Raw genomic sequence first — 24,204 nt, forward strand, 5'->3', positions numbered from 1 at the left:
ATTTTCCACCAGAACTGTACCCACAACTGGAACTAATTTGAAACAGATGTTGTGTTTTTGCACTCCAAGATAGCCCACACTGAAGTGTTCAGAGGATGAAGAGTTAGAATTATAGCTTACATTTTTCAAAGTCACTTGGAGATGAAGACAAAAGATCCTTTAAATTTAAAAAGTTCTTTTAAGCCTGAGTCAAATTCTTTTATATTGCTTTAAAAATCCTGGTCATGAGATAGAGTTTACAGTTTCATCTGTTCCCTAAAATGCATATCTATATTTACATTATAATTCTCTGAGTTCTCTGAGTGCTTTAATTGCCATGGTCATATTTTTTTAAACATAGTTAGCTTTCTGCAACAGAAAATTGTGTCATTGTAGGTGGCACAGTGTTGGGAAAAGTGACTGTACATCAAAGTGTGGCCCAGGACATCGGTCTATTGAGATCCACTGCATGAAGTACTCCATTGCAAGAGGACTCAGTGCTCCAGTGGATGATAAGTACTGTGCTGATCAGCAGAAACCACCAGCCAGAGAGCCCTGCTATGGTGACTGTATGTTAAGAAGTTGGCACTACACAGAATGGTCAGAGGTACAGATTTAAAACTTCTTTATTGTACCATTATAGTTCTGGCATGCATACCAAATTTTTATTTCTCTATATTTTTTTTAGCTTAATAACTAAAAGGAAGCGATGTTTGAAAAATACAGATTTGTGGGATCAGCTAATACCAACCTTTATATTTAAGCAACTTCCTTATATTTTTGTAAGAAGTGGTAGCTTGCTTGCAGGTTGGTTTTGGAAGTCAGCAGCAAAGATCTGGTAATTAAAGGTGTATATTAATTTAGTTCTGTACAATTTTGGTTTTATTCTTCATTTAAGTTTTTTCTTTTAACTATTATACAAAGTGCTGATTTTATCTCAAATGAACATATTAGCAGCCTGTGGATTAAATGGAGGACACTTTGGTCTGGCGCAATCATTAACATCTTTAAGACTGATAATGTATTTTGGCCTGGTTTTATTGTATTCTGTTTCCTGTTTCATAACTATACACCACAGTGTTCCAGGAGCTGTGCAAGAGGTGTCAGAACCAGAGAAGCTTTTTGTATGAACAACTTGGGTCGTCATCTTCCTGACAGAGAATGCCAGGAACTTCCAAGAGTTGTTACACAGACTTGCAATGAATTCTTATGTCCAAGCTGGTCGGTTACTGACTGGAGCGAGGTAATGAAACCATGGAAAACTTAAGGTACATTTGGTCCTAGTCATGGATATTAAAATAAGCTGCATTAAGTGTTTAGGGTTTTTATTTTATTTTGGGCCACACAGTTATAAAAGTTCTGAAGTCCTATGATTTGTCTGATGCACATCACAGATCTATGAATGGCATGAGAACTTCTGTAAAACACTCCTAGAATTCATTTTTTCCTTAATTTTGTTACATTAAAATGAGGTAGTGAAGATACGTAAAGTAAATGTATTTGTATTTCCTTTTTTATGAAGCAATGAGAACTATACAGCCAATGTATAGTTCTGTTTAATAGAATTATATTAATTTTATTATAGATTAGGTGGATATAAAAGAATCGGACAGTTTAAACATTTTTCCAGTGAAAGCTATGATATATGCGCTATTATTTTAAACAAGTATTCTTTACTCTATTGGAAATAAATGATCGTTTTATATAGTTATATATAGTTTTATATAGTTTTTATAATTTGTAGCTTTTGAATCTTAATAGTGATTTTTTTGTATTAGCATTTGAGTTGAAGCCAACAGGAAATGGAGAGTTCATTAAAAAATAGGGGTTTTTGACTACTTACATTCATGGAATATTTTTGTTATTTATGTGATTTTTAAAATCCAACAAGTTACTAAAAGAAATTGAAGCCATTAATGCAGATTCATTAATCAGGTTCTCCGCAAACTGATGGTTCTAATAATTTTACAGTGTCCTGTGACATGTGGCAAAGGAATGAAGCATCGTCAAGTCTGGTGCCAACTTAACGATGAGCAACTGAGAGATGATTTCTGTAACCCAAATGACAGACCAGAATCAGTAACACCGTGTGAACTTCATGAATGTGCATCTTGGCAAGTAGGGCCTTGGGGATCAGTGAGTACATAAGGATTCCTGGTTTCTTGTTTTATGGTTCAGGCTATGAGCAATCACAAAACAATACTTTTAAAACATTATAGTTGAGTCTTTAGCAGTTGTTTTACTTGAATTGATTCACGTTTGTTTCCAGGATTGTACTGGCTATCTAACTTGTAATTTAGGAACACCCAAATATAAGTTAAATGCCTAAAATAGTAATTGATCCTGAGCCTTAATATCAAAGATCCTTTTGCACATGAGTGTTTTACATCACCAGAATAATGAAAATAAGGGTAGCAAACTGTTCACATGAGTGACACGGGTAAAAGACCAAATATTTATAGGTGAATGGGCATATTCAAGTGGTAGCATCAATTACGATCATAGAAATGTATATGCTAATTATAGCAGGGAAAAAGACTTAGTATTTTATTGTTACATTTCATTTTTACCTTCAGTGATAAAAGATCTGCTGTCTCTTCATGTGAAAGTACTGTTGAAAAATGTGTTCCTGTGTGATGCTCATCTAATGTAAACCAGAGTGGATTTAAAACTCTAGAAAAAAGTGAATTAATTTGTGAAGGAAACTTTTGCCACCATATAGATGAGAATTAATTTTAAAAAATAAGGTACTCAGTTTCATGTGGCTTTTATAAGATCAGGTTACTCAAACCAACAGAAGATTATTCAGTGTTTCTTGGATGTTGGTGGGAAATCATAACTGAAGAGCAGCTGATCTTTGTTTTATTACATACAACCTGTTACTAAAATACAGAATAAATATACCTTTGGAAATGAAGTATATTTTTAACTTAGACATTTCTTCTATTTTTTACCTTAGAGATAAACGCACTGTTGTCTAACATAATGTAGAATTCCTTTTATGTAATCTTTTGATCACAGGGTGATGACTTTCCATTCCTACAAGCTAAATGCAAAAAGTAAATAAAAAATTAATTCAGTCACATGATAGAATTCTTATTAATAAAAAATAGTCTTCTGAAATAGCTTGTACAAGCAATTTACCAGTCTGTGTCACTAGAGCAGAGCTTTTCATTGCAGTTTTTCCACTGTACCACCATAGCCATTCATAACCAGGTTTTTACAAGTACTTGTGCTTGAACCACAACATTTATAGGATTTGTGTCATAATATTTTCAGCCATTTAATGTTTTGTGGGGCTTCTTTGAGTGCAATCTAGTCAAACTCTATAGAGAAGGGAAAGACATTTAACAGCTGCAGCTAGTGATTCATTTGAAGCTACTCTTACTCTTCCCATTTCCTCTACTTTCTCTACACCAGTTTTTATTGCTGAGCATGGCATTATAGAGCATGGATTTGTCCCTTTGATCAGGTCAGGTCTGCTGTTCTGGCAGTGTTCCTTCCCAGCCTCCTGCCCACCTCCAGCCTACTCACTGCAGGGGGTAGAAAGGGGAAAAGAGAGAAAGCGTGCATCCTGCACAAATAATGTTCATTCGTGTGCTGTGGACACTGGTTAAGTACCTGATGGTCTGCCACAAAGGAAGTTAGCACCATCTCAGTAGTCATTTCTATTCATTCTGGAAAGAGTTTTAAAGTAGAAAATGTAATTAAAAATGAAATTTGATTATAAATAGCGCTATTTCAAGTGTATTACATTCCTGCCTTCAACAGTGTGCTGTAACATGCGGACGCGGATACCAGGTGCGCGCAGTCAAATGCGTCACTGGGATGTACCGTGTTATTCTGAACGACGACAGGGAGTGCGATGCTGCCACTCGTCCTAGAGACAGTCAAGTAAGTCAAAAAGTACCTCTCTACTTACCTGTTAAAACTGTCTAAATACAACTGTTGTCTACTGACTCTGTGAGGGAACTTGGAGGAAATCACTTCTAAAATGAGAAAAAAATACTGAAACTCTATGCTTTTCTTCACAAACATCAAATTTTGCCCAGGGAATTAAGGAAAAGAAGGGTAATTTCAAGACTCGATGTTTGAAGGTGGTACGTGGTTGAAGAGTTAGAGTATATTATTTCAAGGAATCCAAAAGCCTGTGATTATTTGGCAGTGGGGGAAGCTCCAACATGTAGAACATTATAAGGACACTGCTTGCCATCCTGCTTAATAAATAATAGTACCCAACTGGCTTCTTTATAAGCTTCTAAATATAAAAGCCAGTTAATTGATATAATTTATTTCCACTTAGATGTGAAAACACTGGGTTTGAGTATCCTTTACATTTTTAATTGTGATACCTGTTTGGCTACTGACTGAAACTGGGCAAATTTATGTTCTCAGTAGCTGAAGGTATAAAGGACAGGGCAGCACAGCCACCTTCTTTGCTTGGTCCTTGTGTGCTGCCTGTGGCTCTGAAGCAGGACATTGTAATGTCTATGCTCCTTGTCTCCAACAAGTTGCCAAAACTGTTCTTTCTCAAAGTGCCAATATTATTAATTATTACTAATGCAGTTTTAAGATCAAGTAAATTTTCTTTGACACTCAATTTAAAACAAAACAAAACAATTCAATAAAAGGTCTTTGAATAATTCCAGGGAAAATGTAAAAGACGGTATTTATGTGTTAATTAATGCTGGTTTATTGTAATGGTAGGATCTAACCATTTGCTTTTCATTTGGCTCTTCCAAAATGTATATTTCAAAAGCTTCTTTTTTCCTCACCCCCACAGGAATGTGAATTGCCCTCTTGTCCAGAAAATACAAAATTATGGACTACTTCACTTCCTCTAGTTCATGTGGGGAAGGTGACCCAATGGAGATATGGATCATGGACTCCAGTATGTAATGCAGCAGTCACACCTTGCAGAGCTGTCCTCCACTCATTCACCGATTTTTCCATAAAGCTCTCATTAATATATAGATTAAAAAGGAATTCTAATATTTTCTTAAGAAAAGAAACTGTTTCTTAAGGAGCAGATAGACACTCCCAGGAAACTGTGCTTCCAGTCCAACCAGAAAAAATAGTAGGAAAAAAGCAGAATTCTAGGAGCTGGGGTTCTGAGTGAGATAGTTCTCATATGATTGACAGTGTGCTAGGAAGTGGTTTTTTAAATGTAATTGATCAGTTTCTGAGTATGGAGATCATCTTTGATTTTAAAATATGATTTAAATCTTTGATGTGAATAGTAATACTAAACAGTTAGAGTCTTTCAAGGTCTATTTTGACTTTTTTGTAAAATAAGCATTATTAAAATGGTTCCTACATAAATTTTCTTCAACGGAAGCTTTTTATTTTGATAACGTTGAAAATTAGTTTTACTTGATAGAAATGTGAAAATTTAAAATTATCTATAAAATATAGGTGTGTCTGTTAATCCCTTGAGATATTTAACAAAGCATATAATGCAGTTATATTTTTGTACAACCATTTTAACTAAATAGCAGTAAAGGGTGCATAAACTGAGGCTACTCATCAGTTCTTCATTAAATCCACCTTGAACTTCTCAGCTATAAAGGCATCAGAAGGGGCTCAGTGGCGTCTGCTAATACAAACCATAATGGCAAATGGATTGTTAATATTGGTTTTTATTTTAACAGTTGATGTAAATATTGCATCACTGTGTAATAACTAAAATGTTCTGGAAGTTACTGATGTTTCTGTTGTTGCTTGAAACTGTATAATTATTCCATGTTATAGTTTAAGTGCTGTCTGTTTATATATGCTGAAATTCTTCTTGAGAATTAAGGCCATGCAACTCAGTTCCACACTAGCAGAAGTTCTTAAGGCCTAAATCTTTCAGCAGTATTTCACTTTCCTTTCTGAATGCATGGCTCTATTAGTGTGAAATGGAAATCTGATTTAATTCTAAAGTCAAGCTGATACTAAGCTATGTTAGTATTTTAGATGCTTGCGTAATCTTGTTTTAGTCTCTTAAAGTGTGATGGCCTTGAATTGTTCTCTGACAGTGCTCTGCATCCTGTGGGAAGGGCAATCGTGCTCGCTATGTGAGTTGTAGAGATGCTCATGGAGAAATAGCAGATGAATCTTTGTGTGCTTATTTACCACGACCAGCTGAAATTTCAAGCTGCTTTAGCCCATGTGGAGAGTGGAAAGTTGGAAATTGGTCCCCTGTAAGTATTAAGTGTAACTTTTTTTTTTAATGTGTGTATTTAGATTATTGGCCAAATCTCTGTTTAGTATGTATTTTGTGCAAGCATGATTGAAATTGCATCCCTTGAAAGAACAAAGTATATGTTTGTTCTTGTCAAAAGTAAATATAAATGTATTTGTTTATTAGTTATCAATGTTCTGTGACGAACACTATGTTAATCTTTTGGTCAGTGCACAGTTACATGTGATAGTGGAATAGTGACAAGAGAAGTCATCTGTGTCAACTATCATCAGCAAATCAATGAGAATTACTGTGATCCTGAAGGCCGACCTCCTAAGGAGCAAGAATGTAACATGCCACCATGTCCACCGGTTTATCATCATGTTCCAAAAATACATGACCATCCAAGCCATTTTCCAGAAATAGGTTACCTCCCCGTGCACCCTCCACAAGACAATTTAAACCAGTGGAACCGTCCTTCTGTGGGAGGATATCAGTGGAGAACTGGACCCTGGGGAGCAGTAAGAAATTTCTTTAGAATATATTAATTTTTTCTGTTACATCTGTGTTAACATTTCTAGGAATATTATTGCAGTACAGATTTGATCAAAAGAGAAGCACATTAATTTAAAAAATTATTGTTGTTCAGAATATATTAAATTCTAAGTGTAATTTTTCTGTGATTTCAAATTTAAAGTACTTCTACATAGTAGTCATTTTTATTTGAAAATTTCAATTTTGAATGTTAAGGTTTAAAACCAACCTCTTTTACCAACATATTTTACATTTTTCTGATCATGCAATGGCAAAATATATGTTTACCTGTTTTGGTAGTGTTCTAGTACTTGTGCAGGTGGATTTCACCGCCGAGTTGTAGTATGTCAAGATGAGGAAGGAAGAAGTGCCAGTAATTGTGATGAGGCAACAAAACCTTCAGAGTCGAGACACTGTGATTCTGGACCCTGCCCACGGTGGAACTTCGGGAACTGGGGAGAAGTAAGAGCATTTCACTTACAAAGGGGAACATTGTTTACCATATAAGTTTAGAAGTAGGATCTTAATTATTACGTGACTGTGAGTGGAACTGAACACCTTGTTTTTACTTACTTAATAGAGTTTAAAATTTAAAAATTTAAAAAGAATTAATTTCAAGCTGTTTAGCTAAACTTTATTCTTTGATCAAATCCAGAACTGTAGTGTAAATATGAGTGATGTAAATCCAGAAGAAGTAAGTATTGTGTGGGGCTAAGGATATACAACATCAGCAAATCATGTAGTTGTTGTAAAACATGTATCTTGAGACATAACAAATTATAATCTATTACAAAAAGCTGGATTGTATGCAGATAAACTGCAGTGTAATAGCTAGTCTAAGAAAAAAAAATGGGTATAAGAAGCTGTAGAGAAACTTTATTCCATGTCCTGTCATAGGTCCTAACAGTAGTAGCTGCAAGCAGTAGTAGTTGCTGGGTGGTAGTTAGAAACTAGAAGTATGGAGATAGGATCATGCATCTAAAAGTTGTGCCTGGGTTAGAACATTTTGATGAAACATTTTATTGGACAAAGAACAGTTTCTTCATGCTGTGTGATGTCATATCTTGACCACATATTCTTGCTCAAACACTATAAAAAGAATTAAAGCTGATTATTTTTGCATTTGTTCTAATCTAACCTCTTGTGATTCTTGCCCACTTTTCTTATTCTTGAAAATCAATGACTGGAATTGAAAAAATAAGAAAAATGGGTTGAGTGACTTTTTTATTTTACCTTTTTTTCCCCTTGTTTTGGCCAGATTTAGCCATTCAGTTCTCAAGGTCAGTCTAAATGTCATATTTTTTCTGTCCATAGCCATAGACTTGGAATACAGTTCATACAGATGGCTGCAGTTTTTTTCTAATTTAGAATCCTTGAGAATACAGTAAAAAGCTTTGAACTATTGTAGATTGGTTTTAAGAGCTCATTAGGAATGAGAACTGGTATTGAAGAATTACAGGCAAACTGAAACCCAGAAAACACATCCTGTAAGTATTTTTCACTTAGTCTGTATAAACTAGACTGTGTAAAAATGTTCCCAGTCTGAGTTTTCTGAGTTTTTCTGCCCACTGTCTGGCACGGAAAACTAGTTTTAAGGCAAATTTCCATCTTTTCCTCTTACTAAAGAAAGAGACACATGCACATTTATTCTCACAATTACTTGTCCTTAACAGAGTGTCTGTAACTGAGACCTTCTGCAGAAAATCACTTGATAAACCATAAAAATGTGGTTTGGTAAATGTTTTGGTGAGAGAATTACATGAGATTAGATTTAAGTCCTCATTCTTGACTAGTGTCCAGGGAATATGGAAGTAGACACAGTAAATAGTATGATGTTCTGATTATTGCTATATCTTTTGGTTTCATGGTATGTGATGACTCTGTTATTAAAATTATTGCGTATAAAATTCTGTGTTTCAGTGCACTCAGACTTGTGGAGATGGAATAAAGACAAGACTGGTGATTTGTCAGCTTCCCACTGGCCAAATGTTGGGTGATCAAAGCTGTGAAATTCTAGACAAGCCACCTAACACGGCACAATGTAATGTGCACTCTTGCCCTGGTGATGTTTCTTGGCATCGGGGACCGTGGAAATCGGTACGATAGCATTCACTAATATTTTTTGCTTTCTTGTTCTTTCTGTCACTCTATTTCCCCTTGTCTTTTAAAAGATTTCATATCATTATTTTATTTCATAACAGTGAAATAATAATGCATGTAGAATATAGTCTATGTAGTTTTATAAAGAAATTGTTCCTACAGTCATAGCATTAAATGAGAAGCAGCCATGTCTTTCAAGTGGGAACAGTGTCATGCTCTGTAAAACATCATAGGGAATATTTTGAAAATTACCAGAGATCATCACAGCTGATAACAGTACTTAATAGGTGTTCCATTTTGAAGGGTTACAATTTGATATGTATTTAAATTTAAAGTTTATGCTGTAAGTTATGCTGTAGTATTATCTACATATTTATATTTGCAAAAACACCCCAAACGTTTTAGTGCATAACTTTTTTCCTGTAGTATATTTAAGTATAAAATAACTCACACCCATGTATATTATACTCTGTCATCAAACATTTTACTCCATATTACCTGTACATTTGTGTATAAAAGTTTATATTAGTGGTTTTAAAACAGGGACTAATTAAAGTTATCTATGTATAATTATGTATGTAACTATGTTATTGTCTGCATGTCACTGTCTATTAATGTGTAAAAATGCCTACTGTAATCAGCATTAATCTTTACAATTGCCACTAGCAGATTATGAACATACTGAAGTAATCATAGCAAGCTCTGCAGTATGGAGCACATTATATTTCTCAAGCTGTGAATTTGACAACAATATTCATTATTATGCTAAATTCTAAGGAGAATAAAGGCAATCAAAGGAGGTTGGATCCAGTTCTGGTTCCATCAAAATCAGCAAAAATCCTGTTATTGACATCCCTGGGAGATGGTCTGGGACAACAGTTGTTTAGGGTTTTTTTATTAATAAATATGTAATTTGTCTCTTTGAATTAATATGGCAGCATTTAAAAAATATTATCCAATTTCAACTATAACAACTGATAATGTTTATATAATCTATTCTAATTTATTGCAAAGAGACTGTAAAATGTAAGTTTGAATTAATGATTTACCACAGTTATCTCTTTCTTCCACTGTGCAAAGCAGAATTTGAGTTTGTGTTTAGCAGACACCAGATTATCTTATTTAGCCATTAGCCAAATAATTGGCAGTGACTCGCTACCTATTATACTTCAGGTGCTGAGAAGACAAGCAGGGTTCAGCACACAGTTGCCTTTGAACTCAATGTTTGTTATCCTTTTAGATCAAGAATTATTCACAACCTGTACGTTCCCTGGGTAATGCTGTTTGCCCTACATTAATAGATTACCTATAAGTTCTAGTGTTCATGTGAATGTTTCACATGGCTTAGTTTTATAAAGATTTTCATGTTGGTTTATATCTCAAGTGACATAAAAAGCCATTTTTTAGAATGGATTCTATTTATCAGAGAGAGAGGCCTCTTTGATATATGATGGCAAGCTCTGTGGTTAAGCCATAAGAGATTTAATTTCATCGCACTATCTCATGCTGCAAAAACAAACGTAGCAGATTCAGGAAATAAAAGCAGGCTCACATATTAAATATGCTGTCACATTTTAATAGTTTAGCTAGTGTGGATGCTGCTAACACAGAGACTTAGTTGGGTTTTTTTGCTGTTTAAGCAGAGCAAAATTTATTCAGTAAGGATGACTATTAGGAAGGAGCAGTAGAAGCTTTAGTCACAGGAGCGCTGTTGTAGCCTAGCACAAACAGCTTTGTTTAGCCCTGGTTGACTAGTAATTTGCTAGTTTGGCAATAGATCATGTCCTGCCTATCTTACACATTTCTGGCATAAAATACGCTCTAATATAGGGAACTGTCTGGCTGAATGCTGTCTGGCTGCTGAAGTCCTCGAGCCTGTGACATCAACACTTACCTCCAGAAGATCACAAGAACCAGACAAATAACTTTTTATTTTTTTCATAAAATTATTGAGTAATATTTCTATGCCAGGACAGCAATGCATCGAGCTTTTGTGTCTACTAGTGAGATTCTAGTGTTAGAACCTAAGCAAAAACTGAGTTGTGAGACTAGATGGTCTTAGAAGTCTTTTCCAACTTTAATGATTCTGTGATTCTAACTTCTTCCACAAGCGATTCACTATATATTTGAGAGCGGAAGACTTTTAGAACTATGCCTTCTAAGTACATTTCTTTCAGTTATTAATTTTGCACAACATAATTAAAATAAATTGTATCTTGTAAATGCACAAAAGGGCCCTTGCAAGGAAGGCTCTGTTCATGATTTGAAGCCAGAATTTTGGTTGATGCTTTCTGCAGTTTAGCAGCTGTTGGCTGTTACACTTTATTGTGTCTGTCAGTGGCTACTGTAGCTGACCCTCACAAAGCTTAAAGGCTGTGTACTCCTCTGTTCCTGGTTTCTGCAGTTGTCCAAATGGATGTGAGACAAGTAAATTTCAAGTTCTAAAGTTTTGTAAATTTAATTTTTATAACTTTTCTGAAGATTTTAGGAAGCTTGTGCAGGAATTACACTGGAGGAATAGAATAAGCTGTTCGTATGTGGGAAGACAATACCTTCAGGCTTTGCATAGTGATGAAAGTTTGTTCACATTTTTGGACAACAAGAATTTTGATACATTTAGGAGTTTGACCTTATTTTTGGCCCCCTGTACTTTTTCAGTGACTGCAAAAACCCTTGAACCTCCAGGCACCAAGCAGCAAGGTTTCTGCTTAGGCAGTTGGTGGTAGCAGTTGATGTTGCCTTGGAAACTTTATATTTTATTTGGGCATTCATTCTTGTATAAGTGTGGGTAGCTACCTAAATTTTATCCTGAAAATTTTAACCAGATATGTCTTAACTTGAAATGTGTTTGGTTCTCATCCTTTCTTGTTTCTTTAGAAAGAATACATAGCTCCTTACAGAAGATAATTATATTTTGTTTGTCTGAAATGTTTATAAAATAAAGATTTTACTTCTCTTTCTTTTCCTCACTGTTAGGATTTGTATGTAATTCATAAGTATTACTTGTGTTTTCAGAGGAAATAGGCATAAAAATAATGGATTATTTTCAAGGTTGCCCTGAAGTCTTAGAAATGTGTTACTGCTGTTACTTACTCCCCTTCAGACACATAATGTAATATTCTTTAAAGTGGCTGTCTTTCCAGTGCTTCAGTTTTCTACTTACTTGCTCCAGAATAATTTAGATGTAATTCTGTCTTTGCAGTAGTGGAAGAAATCTGCTATTACTTTTAATGAATATGAATCTATTTTTAAAAAACAGTCCCGGTTCCCTTCCAGTGTTGTTATTGCCAGGCATCCCATTGACCTCTCCAGGAACAGAAGCAGGCCAAACTTGCATAAGTAAAATATTTATTTGTTTTCGTTTTAATGCAAAAATTCTTGCTGTGTATGATAAGTGCCTTCATTCACTTTTTCTAATGTGTAAAAAGTATTTATATCTTTAAAAGTAATCTTTTATATTAAAAGGGAATTCAGAATCAGTGAACATGGTTTTCAAAACCACCTTCAGATTTTACCTCTCCTTCTCCTGAGGCCTAATGTTGAACTTCAAAATACCTCATTGCCAATACAACACATTAAATTATATCCCACTGCCTGAAATCTTGATGTTAGCATCTGCTATTCATTTTTTTAAACTTTGGAAATGGGAGGGGGGCCTTATCAGAGATAACTGATAACAGATGTCACTGCCCAAATAATGTCATAAAACAGAGTTGGGATAGTGAATTTCATTTAGGGTCGTTCTGATAAAAATGAAAGAAAACACTCGTTTCCAAATTTCAAAACCAAAATATTTGTGTAATGTTCATCGAGTTTAGAGGAAATTTCTCCTGTTTGGTGCTATGTTGCCTGTATAGCTTGAAATAATAAATAAGTTATAATGTATGCATAATAATTTAATTTAATGACTGTGACTCATGTCTGTGAAATACAGTTGCATTTTAACGCTTCTTTTTCATGCATGTTGTGTGGCTTTGTGTTTATATTTATTGTGCTCTTTATTAAGGAATGTCAATGTTTAAAGTCCTTAAAAAATAAAGGGTGGGACAGGTACTAACCACTTTTGCTGAAAGTGAGGGTTTTCTTTAACCTTTGTGTTGAAATTAACTTCATATGATATTTTAGTGACATTGTTTTCATGGGGAAAGCTCTTATATTGAACAGAAAAAAAAATATTGTTACTGATGAAAGCAGCAGTTGATGCCATTGATCAACTGGACTGACACAGATAGTTGGCCCATGGTCTTTGATGGTAAAGCTAAAAGATCCTATCTCCTGAATCTTTTGCTGGAGCTGTAATTTTATGGCCCAGTCCTGCTCCCACTTAGTCAAAACACAGATAAACACTTAGATAAAACACAGAGAAGAATGAGGATCGTAACATAATGCTTAACTCCTAATCTCAAAGACATAACATGGATTTTTACATTCCTAAAACACTTTTGCAGAAAGAGGTTTGCAGAGCTTTCAGACCCTCCATTTAGAAAGAGGACAAGTAAGAGTGGGAAATAGCCAAAATAAAAACAATAAATAATAATAATAAAATCACACACACAAAAAACCCAACCCAAACACAAAACCCTAACAACCAGAATATAATGAAAGGGGAAAAGAAGCAGGTGATGCTTAATACCATGTCTAAATACATACAGCCATTTAATGAGAATGAAAGGAATGTGAAGATACTGGTGTATTTATTAGAACTTTCAGAAAAGCTGAAGGGTTATAGGTGGTCAGATCCTTGTGAAAATCGTTCTGAGCTGCTCTGTATGTATGTGGCAGCTTTGAAAACCCCAGTCAGAACTTGTAAGTGTTGGTTCAAAGTGGTTTTGGGACCCAGATTTACAAGTTATTAAACATATATTAAAGTATTAGCATTTCCAAACATTTGTGAGGTTCAATACATGAATATTTTTATTACCTGGCATGGGTTAGGAAACAAACAGTATGTTCTGTAGCTCTGTATTGCAGGAGTTCCTAATCCTGTCTTTGAAAACCAGTAATTTTGGGAGACTGGTTACTCCCCTAAGACAGGCTGCTCTATTGATCAGATTATGTTCTAGCAGCCATCTATCTATGGCCCTTTCACTTCAGTGACAGCAGGATTAAACACTTAGATTTCCTGCTGAATCAGTCCTTCAGAAGCTTCCATGCCTGTTCATATTTACATACAGGAAATGTAATTTTGGAAATATTGATTGTAAGTAAATTGAAAATATACAGAAAAGTGGCTTAGGTTTAAAGGAAACTGGATTTCAACATGTGAAGGTAGGTAAAATTTTGCATTTACCATCTAAAATATACTCATATTTTCATGCTAAATTAATATTTAATATAAATTGGGAGGGGGAGTAATTGTTTAGGTGATATTTAGTTAAGTGCCATAGAAAAAGTGATATTTTGTATGCTTCTGAAAAGTTAAAAAAATTTCTGACCATACTGTATTGTTCCAGCATATATTGCTTTGTATTTCCAATTTTTTGAAGTTCAAATACAAAATCTTAGATTTTAATCAAATGAAAAAATTGACATGATGTGAAGTAATACTTTTTACAGGGCAGAAAGGCACACAGAGCTCATGTATTTGTCATTCCTTTAATATCTGAGCTACTGTTTTGCTGTTGCTAACATAACTAAAAATGATAAATCAGAGCTTGCACTTGCTGGGATCAAGATGTTCTTTTGCTCGTATTTAGATTTTTGCAAACTCAGCTGAAACTAATTAACCTAATGTTGTAAGACTGTCTTATGTCTATTTACTTTTGTAATTGGTTAATTGAAAAGACCCTGTCTCTTAAGATAATAAAATGAAGTTTTAAATAGTTAAAATATTACAAGGAAATGCTTTTTAACTGTGCAACCCCTTTGTGCAGATATAGCTTCCGTAACAGAGATCCTCTATCATATTAAAAATGTGTTCCAGCTTTCGTTGTGAGGACCTGTGAACAAAATGTCCCTCTCAAGGGGACAAAGTTATTTTTCAGTGAGAGTGCAGATTATGTCATTCCTGTGCATTTGTTCAGTTTTCCCCAGCTTCACAGGAGGCTTGGGGCTAACCTACCTGTGATACAGTCTGTTAAACTGTGTCTAGTTTTTGGAAGCAATAAATGGATTCATTTTGTGTTGCTCTTTGGTTTTCACGGAGGTTTGTGAACACAGCTGCTGGATGGACACAGATACACATCTGTTGTTCTCTATTTGGAAAATGTGTCAGGAATTTTATCCATTTATTTGAAACAGAGAGAAAATCCCTGCATTTCTTTTTTCACGGTGGGTTTCCTTAAGGTCTCCTGTCCCCATTTCTGCCACCCTTCTTTTTTGATGCTTGCACCTTACTCACTGTTTCCAGTGCTGCTGCCTTCATTCCAGTGCTGCTTAAAAATGTTAGTAGTGCTACACGACTGTGGGGTAGAGAAAGATGAGATTGCTGAAGTCAGCAGTTTGACGTCTGCGATGCTGTAAATGGTGAAAGTGCCCATATGAAGCTCTTGCAGACAATATCAAAGGCAGAGAGCAGGACTGCAATTTTGTAAATTTGACACAAATTTCTACTTGTAGATTAGATTTTCAAAAAGACCTAGCTAGAGTCTATCTCTGTTCCTGATTGCCACTGATTTCAGAAGGAAAGGTAAGGCAGAACTGTTTGTTTGGGATGTTGGTTTTTTGGTTTTGTTTTTTAACTTACTGATGTTTCTGTATTTTTAGTTATGATTTCTCTCAGCCATCTCTCTGTTGTATATATCATTCAACTGAAAGGTGATAAAAGTTAGATACACATACCAGATAAGTTGCTGTAAGAATGCTGGCTGAAGACTGTAGTTTATCTGTTCTCTTACTCCCAGCACTTAGTAAGCTGATCATACTTTTCATTGTTTTAATATATACTGGCATGAATGAAAGCATTAATGTTGCTTGAATGAGGGCTGCTGGTGAAGTTCCTAGCAGAGATACATGCAGAACCTTCAGTGAAAAACTTAAGACTGCACATGAGATAGCTGAGCCTGCCAAATGGCTGCTGAAAGGGGCCAGAAATACCTCTTGGTTTCCTGATTCTCAGGTGGTAACCGGACAAAGTGGACTAAAATCAAGAGCATGTAAGGCAGGAAGAATAACCATACAATTCAGTTTTTACTGTAATTGAGAGATGAATTGGAAGATATGAAGGAAGAAGTAAATGATAGCAAATACGATATGTCATCACTGTTGAATGAGAACTCATTAAAATATGATTATTATTTTTAAATTTACACCCACACTAACATCTTCATAATCCATTGTTCTTTTGTTACTGTAAAAGCTAAAAGCTTGTTTGAAACTCTAATTGTGTTACATGAGGCATGTAGGTAAAACAAAGAGAAGGTAGCTGACTGAAAAAGCTCAGTCTCATTTATGAGATACATGTAGAGAGTAGGAATACATGGCACAGTGAATGAAGCCTTTCTGAATATCACAGTAGGTGGGGAGCTGAGCATGGTAACTCAGGGGGCGTTGGTCTGCCCACGAGCATGGTCTGGTTTTCAAATGCTCTGTAGTTGGCATCAAGAAGGATGTCAGGCTTTAGGCACTGATGGGCAGAATAGTGGTGTTCATCCCAAGGGCTTTCAAAGAAGGACCCGGTCATCTGTTTTGTTTGTTCTGAACTTGAGGAAATGGATAGTATTTGAGATGTCACAAAGGTAGGCCAAATTAAGACTTACTCACAAATCTAACTGGAATGAATAAAAGACATTTTGTAGATGATCATTAAGTGGAATCTCAAGGGTTCTGGTTTTGATTTTTCCAACAGCTGCAAAGAGTATGGTTGTTCATCTGACATCCAGGCAGGTTGCCATTTTCTGGCATTAAGGATACTGCCAGCTGCACTGGACAAAAGAATTCAGACCATGTGGTGTCAACTTAAAAAAATATCATCTAAAGTTTCTCAGCATCATCACCAGAGTGTGGCTTCTTCAGATGTGAAATCCTTTTACCTTCAATGTATGTGCTGATGGTTCTGACTTTGTTTTAATCAGGGTGTCTTTAAGAGGAATAGCACATTCCTAGTAGATGCCAGATATATCCTCTCATAGCAGTTTTTCCTTCCTGTTATCCACATCAGTCCTAACATCTGTCTTTAATCCTCTTTATTCCTCCATCATTCCTACTTTTTCTGAGTTTGTATGTAGATGTATGTAGCTTCTCATTTATGTCCATCTGTTAAATAGATATGCTTCAGCATGCTTGGAAAATGGTTATTCAGGAGGTTTTCGTTACCCTTCAGAACAAAATTATCTTGAAAGGAGTCTAACAGAAGCTGCTTTTTTCTGCACCTCTTTTCAAGAGAATCACTTCCATGGCTGAGGGAGCCCTCTTTAACTAAAAACCCAAACCATACTAAACCATGACATTCTCTACCCCTCGCCTCAGTGAATACACATTTAAGAATTATTATCAAAATTACATTCACCATACAACCTCTACTTAGAACAATAAAACTACTAAACGAAGCAGAAAATTCCCTACACCAAATTCCACCCCTAGACATTTCACTACAATTACAGTATAAATTTCCCACTATCATTCTGCTTAACTTTATGACTTAATACTTGCTTTGCTTATTATTTCTCCTTATCTCACAGAAGGAAAATAAGTAAGTAATGGATATTTCGAACCAAACCACTACAAGCATACAGTGCTCAGTCCTGACAGAAAAGGTATGGCTGGGGACAGTGGCCAGGTTAGATGACCTCAGAGTCATGGCAGTCTGTGTGCTCAGCTGCCACCTGCAGAGTAGCTGTTAGGTTGTACTGCAGGGCACTTCAGAGTCTCCTACACACACTGGGATTGTCTGGAGAGCGCTGGTGTTAACATCCACAGTATGCATCTGGAAGCCCTGGAAAATAATGTGGATGGTAGAAACTTGGAGTGTGCCTGCTTCTCAGCTTGTTACACAGCCAGAATATGTAGCTAGACTGAAAGGGTGGGAAAAAAGTAACAGTCCCTGTTGGGCTGACTAGAGAAAAGGATTACTGCCTTCTTTTGTTTCTGAGTTAAAAAATTCCAATATTAGATGGTGATACTTGTTGCAGATTGTCCTCTGGTCCATTCCACTGAGGGCAGTAGGTAATGGCAGGTCTTTTGCATGGGGGCTGTCCTTCCTGAGCTGCTGTGCTGAAGAGAATAGCTTCTGAAAAGTAAACTTTAAAATTTCCCTCATAAAAACAGTACTTTTCATTACAAAAATCAGGTATTCTACACCACACTTGTGAGTTTTTAAATTAATTACAAGCAACTGAGGTGAAATTGTTGGGGAGGAAAAAGTGATCTTCAAACGTAAGATTTTGGAGTAACACTATAAGTTTTAACTCAGAGCAGTACTCTTACTTCAAAGTTACCTGAATACGGAAGAGGTGTTGTCGTAAGTACTGCAATTCTGATGCAAAAATAATATCAAATGATACTTTCTGGATGGAGTTTAGCCCAACATTAACTAGAAAGACATGATTGTAATCTCAGAATATAGTTATAAATAACTCAGGTCACAGAGGAAGGAGGATGCCTTTCTTCATATGTTAGAATAAAGTGGTTCTGGGATTCTTAAGCCTTGCATGTTTCCTAGTAAAAATATCCTGACAGCTCACAGCAATATGTTGCTTATATTGGATGGATAAGGATCCAGGGTTAAAACTGAATTTCGGAGTCTGTAAAAATTTTTCTTAATAATTTAGGTGAGGCAAGATTTAGCAAGGATTTAGCAATAATCCAGGTTTAGCAAGGATTCAGAAAGGACTATCAGGAACTGGTCACTTGTACTGTGAAGTCTTACAGTACAAGTCAAGTAGAGCTTGAACCAGAAGAATATCCACATTTTTGACCTCTCTCTGCTTGAAGCCTGGGAAAGAACAAAAGATGAACCTCATGCAAGTGAGGCTGTAGCATCCCTGTCATTGAAAACAAGACTGACAAACTGATGTCAGGAATGGTCCGTGTATAGCTGATTCAAACTGAGCAGCATCATGGATTGGAAGATGTCTGTAAGTCCTTCTTAGCCTAGCCTTCTTCCCTTCCGTTTCTATAGCTGCAAAAGCACATTCAGAAAAGTGGCAAAGCAGACTTAACAGACTGCAAATGGAAGGAGGATTTAATCAAATCAAGATATTTTCTGAACATCAGAGGAATGTGATATAACACTGAACTTTTGAAATCAAGCCGTACTCAAAGAGATACCTTAAAAATATCTTCAGTGTAACTTTTGTAGTTGACATAGGTATAACTTAGATGTAATGGTAAATCATACACACACTTCTTGGAGTTCAATCCAGTCTTTCTTAGGAGTAATGGAATGTTTAATCCTTGGTCCTTTCTGTATGCATGAGCTAATGGCACAAGTGTTTGTACTTGTTTTAGTGAAGAATTACTGACTCTGAATCAAAGAATTCAGTAGGACCTAATTATAGAGTCTGTGTTGCTTCTTAACAGTTGTCAACATACTTAAAGGAATGAACAACTCTTTGAATGCTTTTAGCTGACAAATGCACATTGTGCTCAAGCATCACAAAAAGCCGTGGGGAGATGCAGCAAGCAGAGAAGGCAGACACAAGAAGATCCAGTTCTAATATGACAAATGAGAAGTTGAAAGTTGCTCAACTAAGCAATGCTCAAAGTATTGTTTTATTAAAGTCTTGTGCAGTTGTGATCCCAGTCTACTTCTAGAATATTAAAAGAGTCCAAACAGGCTTTTGGGCCAGCTAGAGATCAAAATGCTGTTTGCCAGACAACTCAAGCAACTACCATGTTTAATCCCGTTGTAAACTGAACTTTCTGACCAGTCACAGAAGTTCCTGACCAAAAAAAGGGCAGAAAAAGGAAGAAAATACCCTTTAAGATTTGTAATATGTTTTAACCTTTTTCAGTGCTGGTGTTGCGGCTTAACCCCAGTAGGCATTGAACCCCACACAGCCACTCCCTCCCTCCCCCATAGCGGGATGGAGGAGAAAATTGCAAGGATAGAAGTGGGGAAACTTATGGGTTAAGAAAATTAATTTTCATAGGTAAAGCAAAAGCTGTGCCAACAAGCAGAGCAAAACAAGGAATTCATTCACCACTTCCCATGGACAGGCAGGTGTTCAGCTATCCCCAGAAAAGCCGGGCTACATTATGCGTGATCAATTCTTGGGAAGAAAAATGCCATCACTTCACATGCTTCTCCTTCCTCCTTCTTCCCCACAGCTTTTACTGCTGACCACTACATCACTTGGTCTGGACTGTGTCCCCTCAACACCACTTTTGCACCTCCAGCCTCCTCACTGGCCTCGATGCTGTGTGACACTGTTCAGCAATAACTAAAGTATCCATGTGTTTTCCACACTATTTTGGTCACAAATCCAAAATCTTGCACTAGATACTATGAAGAAAATTACTTCTACCCTCTTCTAGTCAGTCATTTCTATTTTAAGTCTCTGTATATCTAATATGAATACAAAAAGTCACTATTACATGCTTTCCATTTACTGGTCTGTTTTGCAGTATCCAGAAGCCCACTAGGCTACCAGCTAAACTACACAAAACACTTCTTTTAAAGAAAAGGTTAAGGAAATTTGGTACAGAATCCACCAAATAATACTAGGTCTTCAACTTCTCAATGAAATGATAATAGCAAAAGAATCAAAAAGCTTTTAGTGAAGTTGCATGTCTGCTGCAGAAAGAGCTCTCATTTGGTAGGAATTGATGATGGCATGCCTGTCTGAGAGTCCATCTGTGCCACAGAAAGCACCAGGAGTTTTGTCAGACTGATCCCTACAGAACTTTATTGCTATAAAAAAACCATAAACAGATGAATCCTAGTTACCAGTGTTATGGAATGACTTTGAACAATAGCAATGAAATCCAGCTTTTTACTGCAGATTTATGTTTTTAAAAGAACATGACATATGGGAATTATTACTTTATCCAATGTTGAGAGAAGTGCTAGAATTTCTATGTAAAATGGTTACAGGATGGGGTTTTTCAATTTGCTTTTTTTGGAGGAATGTTCATATTTCTTGTAAGATTTAACATTCTAATAGATTTTTTCTTCCTGCATGGTTAATCTGCAGAAAATATATGGAAAATTGTGCTCTCTCTCCATATACCTCCAATTGTGTGGAATGTCATACAAATGAAACCACGTTATAGACAAATTGAGCAGTGGGGACCATGCTCAAGTAGTCAAGGACCATGCTCAAGTTTGAGTGGAGGGAGGTCAAGCAGCCAGAATTACTGCAGTTGTACTTTCCCCAGCCAGGAGGGTTAAGCCTTGGGAAGATCACCACCACAGCAGGATGGGCACCAAGCAGTGAGAGCACTGTATTCCACAGAGAGCATGTAATAACATGTTAGGAGTTTCAAGAAGGAGCACAGGCTCATGGAGGGCAAAGTTCAGCCTTGTAAGAAATGCGCTGTGGACTCAATGCACTAAGAGGACAGGAGCTTACATCTCCCTGTAAGCTGCATGTAGAAGCCTTTAGGCACTTTGAAATCCCACTCAGATCTTCTATGGAATCTGTATTTTCGTTAAAGGAACAGAGCAGGAGCTATACTCTGTCCTTACAGAAATGTAAAGTCATTCCCCATTTCATATTGATGAAAGGTTTCTATTCAGCATTGGAGTGATATGATGTTCTGTGTTTGCTGTTTACTCTCTGTAATGGAGGACAGGCAACACTTTGCTACTTGTCAGGAGTCTCCCATGAGAAGTGTAGTGGACTGAAATAGTCTCCTCTTGCTGAAGGTGGGTCACTATGCAGTAAAGAACGCAGCTGAGCCTGCCTGCATCTGATGCCAAAGCACTTTGGGAGGAAGCAATCGTTTTAAGAACTTTTTTTATATATTATCTAAGGAGTGAAGCCAGAAACTACCAAACTTCAGGAGGATACTGTACATACAGAGTAATATACCCTCTTGAACTTTCCACTGATGATCCTGGATCTTCTACATTCATAGCGAGTGTATTAGCTTTTTTATGTGCTAAAAAAATAAAATTAGGAACATTTCTTTTTCTTCAGTTGTGCTAAATATCATCTATCACTGTGTTTTGCCATGTGCTTCACTCACCTGCTGTGCACTCAGTGTACACTTAGAGCAATTGCTTTCTTAAATTTGTTATTGAAATAGAGGAGAATCTGTTTTCAGGATGTTAATTGTCCTTATGGGTATGCAAAACACTGAGCCGGCCAATCTGTTAAAAAGATTGTGCATGCAGGTAGAATTAGACTGTTAGAACTTTTTGAGTATTGAAAGCTGAATGACCTGAACTTAATTTCCTGAAAATAGAAGACATAGGTATTCAAAAACGCTTTGTTAAGTCAGCATGTGATGCTAATGATGTAGATGATGATGATGTAACAGAAAGGGAAGAGAAATATCTTCATTGCTTTTAAGGAGTCTATATCTAAATATTTTTTTTCGTATCCACTAAAAAATTCAATTTTTACTGGACTGTTATTTTTCTACCTGAATTAATTATCTTCCTGTAGGAAATGTTTTTTCAAGTGTAAAATAAAGCATGTAAATCCTAGAACAAATTAAGTATGCTTTCTTTCCAGACAGAAAAAATTGTCTCCATTGATCTAAACTTTTTTAATAGGATAATGTAAAATAGGATTCATTACAAGATTTAAAAAGAAAATACTAAACTACTTATATTCACATTGTTCATGGTTCAAGAGAAATCAGCTGAGTAGCCACCTAATTTGGAAGTAGTTCGGATGTTTGACTTCCTTGTTTGACTGAAAGCTCCGTAGGTCCTGTAGCCCTACTCTAGGTGTATAGGACAGCCCTGATGTGAAGAATTAAAATCAAACCTCACTGAAGTCTGACAGCAGTCCAGCAGTTTAGCAGAGGATTGGCTGTTTCTCCAGAAGAGCCTGATCCATCAGGCACGCTGTAGTCTCGGCTAGGGTACACTGCCAGGGTGGGTTTCACAGAACAAACCTGCAGCCCCATCAGCTTTACATTGGAGGAAAGAAGGCAGGTCCTAGAGCCAGTTGTGTATATTGTAGCAGATTTCTGGAGAAAATGGGATACTAGGGTGGCAGGGTAAGTCAATGCCTCCAAGGACTGCACCTTAACTGGTGGTGTCTAATTCATACCTCTTCTCTTGCCTCTTTGCCACATACCACAAGATACCCAAAGCTCATGGAGGGGAGTTTCCAAGCAAATGTGACTTTGTAGCCTAATAGCTAGAAGCACACATAGCCATGATTTTGCATTTTCCTTTTTTGGTGCTTGTGATAAGCATCATGCTTACATGAAAGTAGCAGTGTATGCTGGAAACAGGCAGCTGCTAGAGCATGTTCTTGTGAGAGCAGAGTATCAGCCTGTCTTCTGCCTGGATATGGATGGCTGAGCTCAGGTATTTCTCAATGATGACATCAGTGAATGAACAATATATGAGAGATATTTGGCACCTCATCAGTAATGCTCAGTACAAGAGAGCTTACAGAGAAATTTCAGAGATGTACAGCAGATATTGTCATAAGACAGAAACTCCTACAATTATCAAGTCCATTTTGGGTGAGGCCACAGCTTCTGGTTTTCTTATTACTCTGAGATTTTTAGCACAGTAGTGAAATAACACTTCTCTTTTCAGTGTTCTGTTTCCTGTGGAAAAGGTTTGAAGTTTCGTGATGTGCATTGTATTAACAGCTTCCAAGCAAAAATAGAAGAAGTTAACTGCAAACATTTGAAAAAACCACGAACATACAAAATATGTAGAGCTGGAAGATGTCCTTCTTGGAAGGCCAGCAGATGGAAAGAGGTATGTAAAAGCTGCCATAATAATGTTCTCCATGAGAATACAAGACAAGATCACATTCATGACACACTGCTTCAGTGGAAATAATTGTCAGTACACACATCGCAATGAAATCTACAAATTAGCAGGTACTTCATTGCGTTTTCTTTTTCTTTGTTTTAAGAGTAATGAATAATAAATGTCTATGAAAACTAAAAGCATTTGCTAATCTGAATTTTGTACTGAATAGGTACTTAGGACTTTCCTCATCTTACCTTGTAAATTAACAGTAAATTTTTAAAGTTTACTTCTTACCTTCTGCAGTGATTTCAGTAGTATCACTGTATTTGCTATCTTAGTCTAAATAGTAGAATGAAGCCAGGTTTGTGGGAAAAGGACAGGAAAAAGGGCTTGTGGGCACAAATACTGGCCTTTTCCCAGGTTTGGTCTTCTAAAACATCTCTCACCTTGTTGTAAAATTGTGTGTAACTGAGCACATTGCAATATTTTGCATTTCACTCGCTCTTTCAATATACCATTCCCCATGCTGGTAAAGAGACGGTACCACTCTCCACATTTTGGCCACACTTGATAGAATAATATGAACTTTATGATTGAGTTTGGGCTTTTAGGTAGGCTTTGGGACATAATCGTGCTTCTGCCTAGTGTAAAA

The 24,204-nt window shown here is 36.3% G+C and overlaps 1 protein-coding gene across 1 annotated transcript in view; it reads left to right on the top strand.

Annotated features, from left to right (window-relative positions):
- ADAMTS20 (ADAM metallopeptidase with thrombospondin type 1 motif 20) overlaps positions 1-24,204 on the top strand; it is a gene marked incomplete at both ends in the record, with an annotated part of 84,724 nt that overhangs the window by 50,607 nt on the left and 9,913 nt on the right. The window contains 10 exons of the mRNA XM_082279728.1: positions 376-586; positions 1,058-1,222; positions 1,951-2,115; positions 3,751-3,873; positions 4,763-4,870; positions 6,000-6,164; positions 6,376-6,666; positions 6,980-7,141; positions 8,600-8,776; positions 23,388-23,555. Coding sequence (XP_082135854.1) covers positions 376-586; positions 1,058-1,222; positions 1,951-2,115; positions 3,751-3,873; positions 4,763-4,870; positions 6,000-6,164; positions 6,376-6,666; positions 6,980-7,141; positions 8,600-8,776; positions 23,388-23,555 — 1,735 coding nt within the window. The remainder of the gene's footprint in view (positions 1-375; positions 587-1,057; positions 1,223-1,950; positions 2,116-3,750; positions 3,874-4,762; positions 4,871-5,999; positions 6,165-6,375; positions 6,667-6,979; positions 7,142-8,599; positions 8,777-23,387; positions 23,556-24,204) is intronic.

Source organism: Coloeus monedula (genome assembly GCF_965178545.1).
Source record: "Coloeus monedula genome assembly, chromosome: 4".
NCBI lineage: Eukaryota > Metazoa > Chordata > Aves > Passeriformes > Corvidae > Coloeus > Coloeus monedula.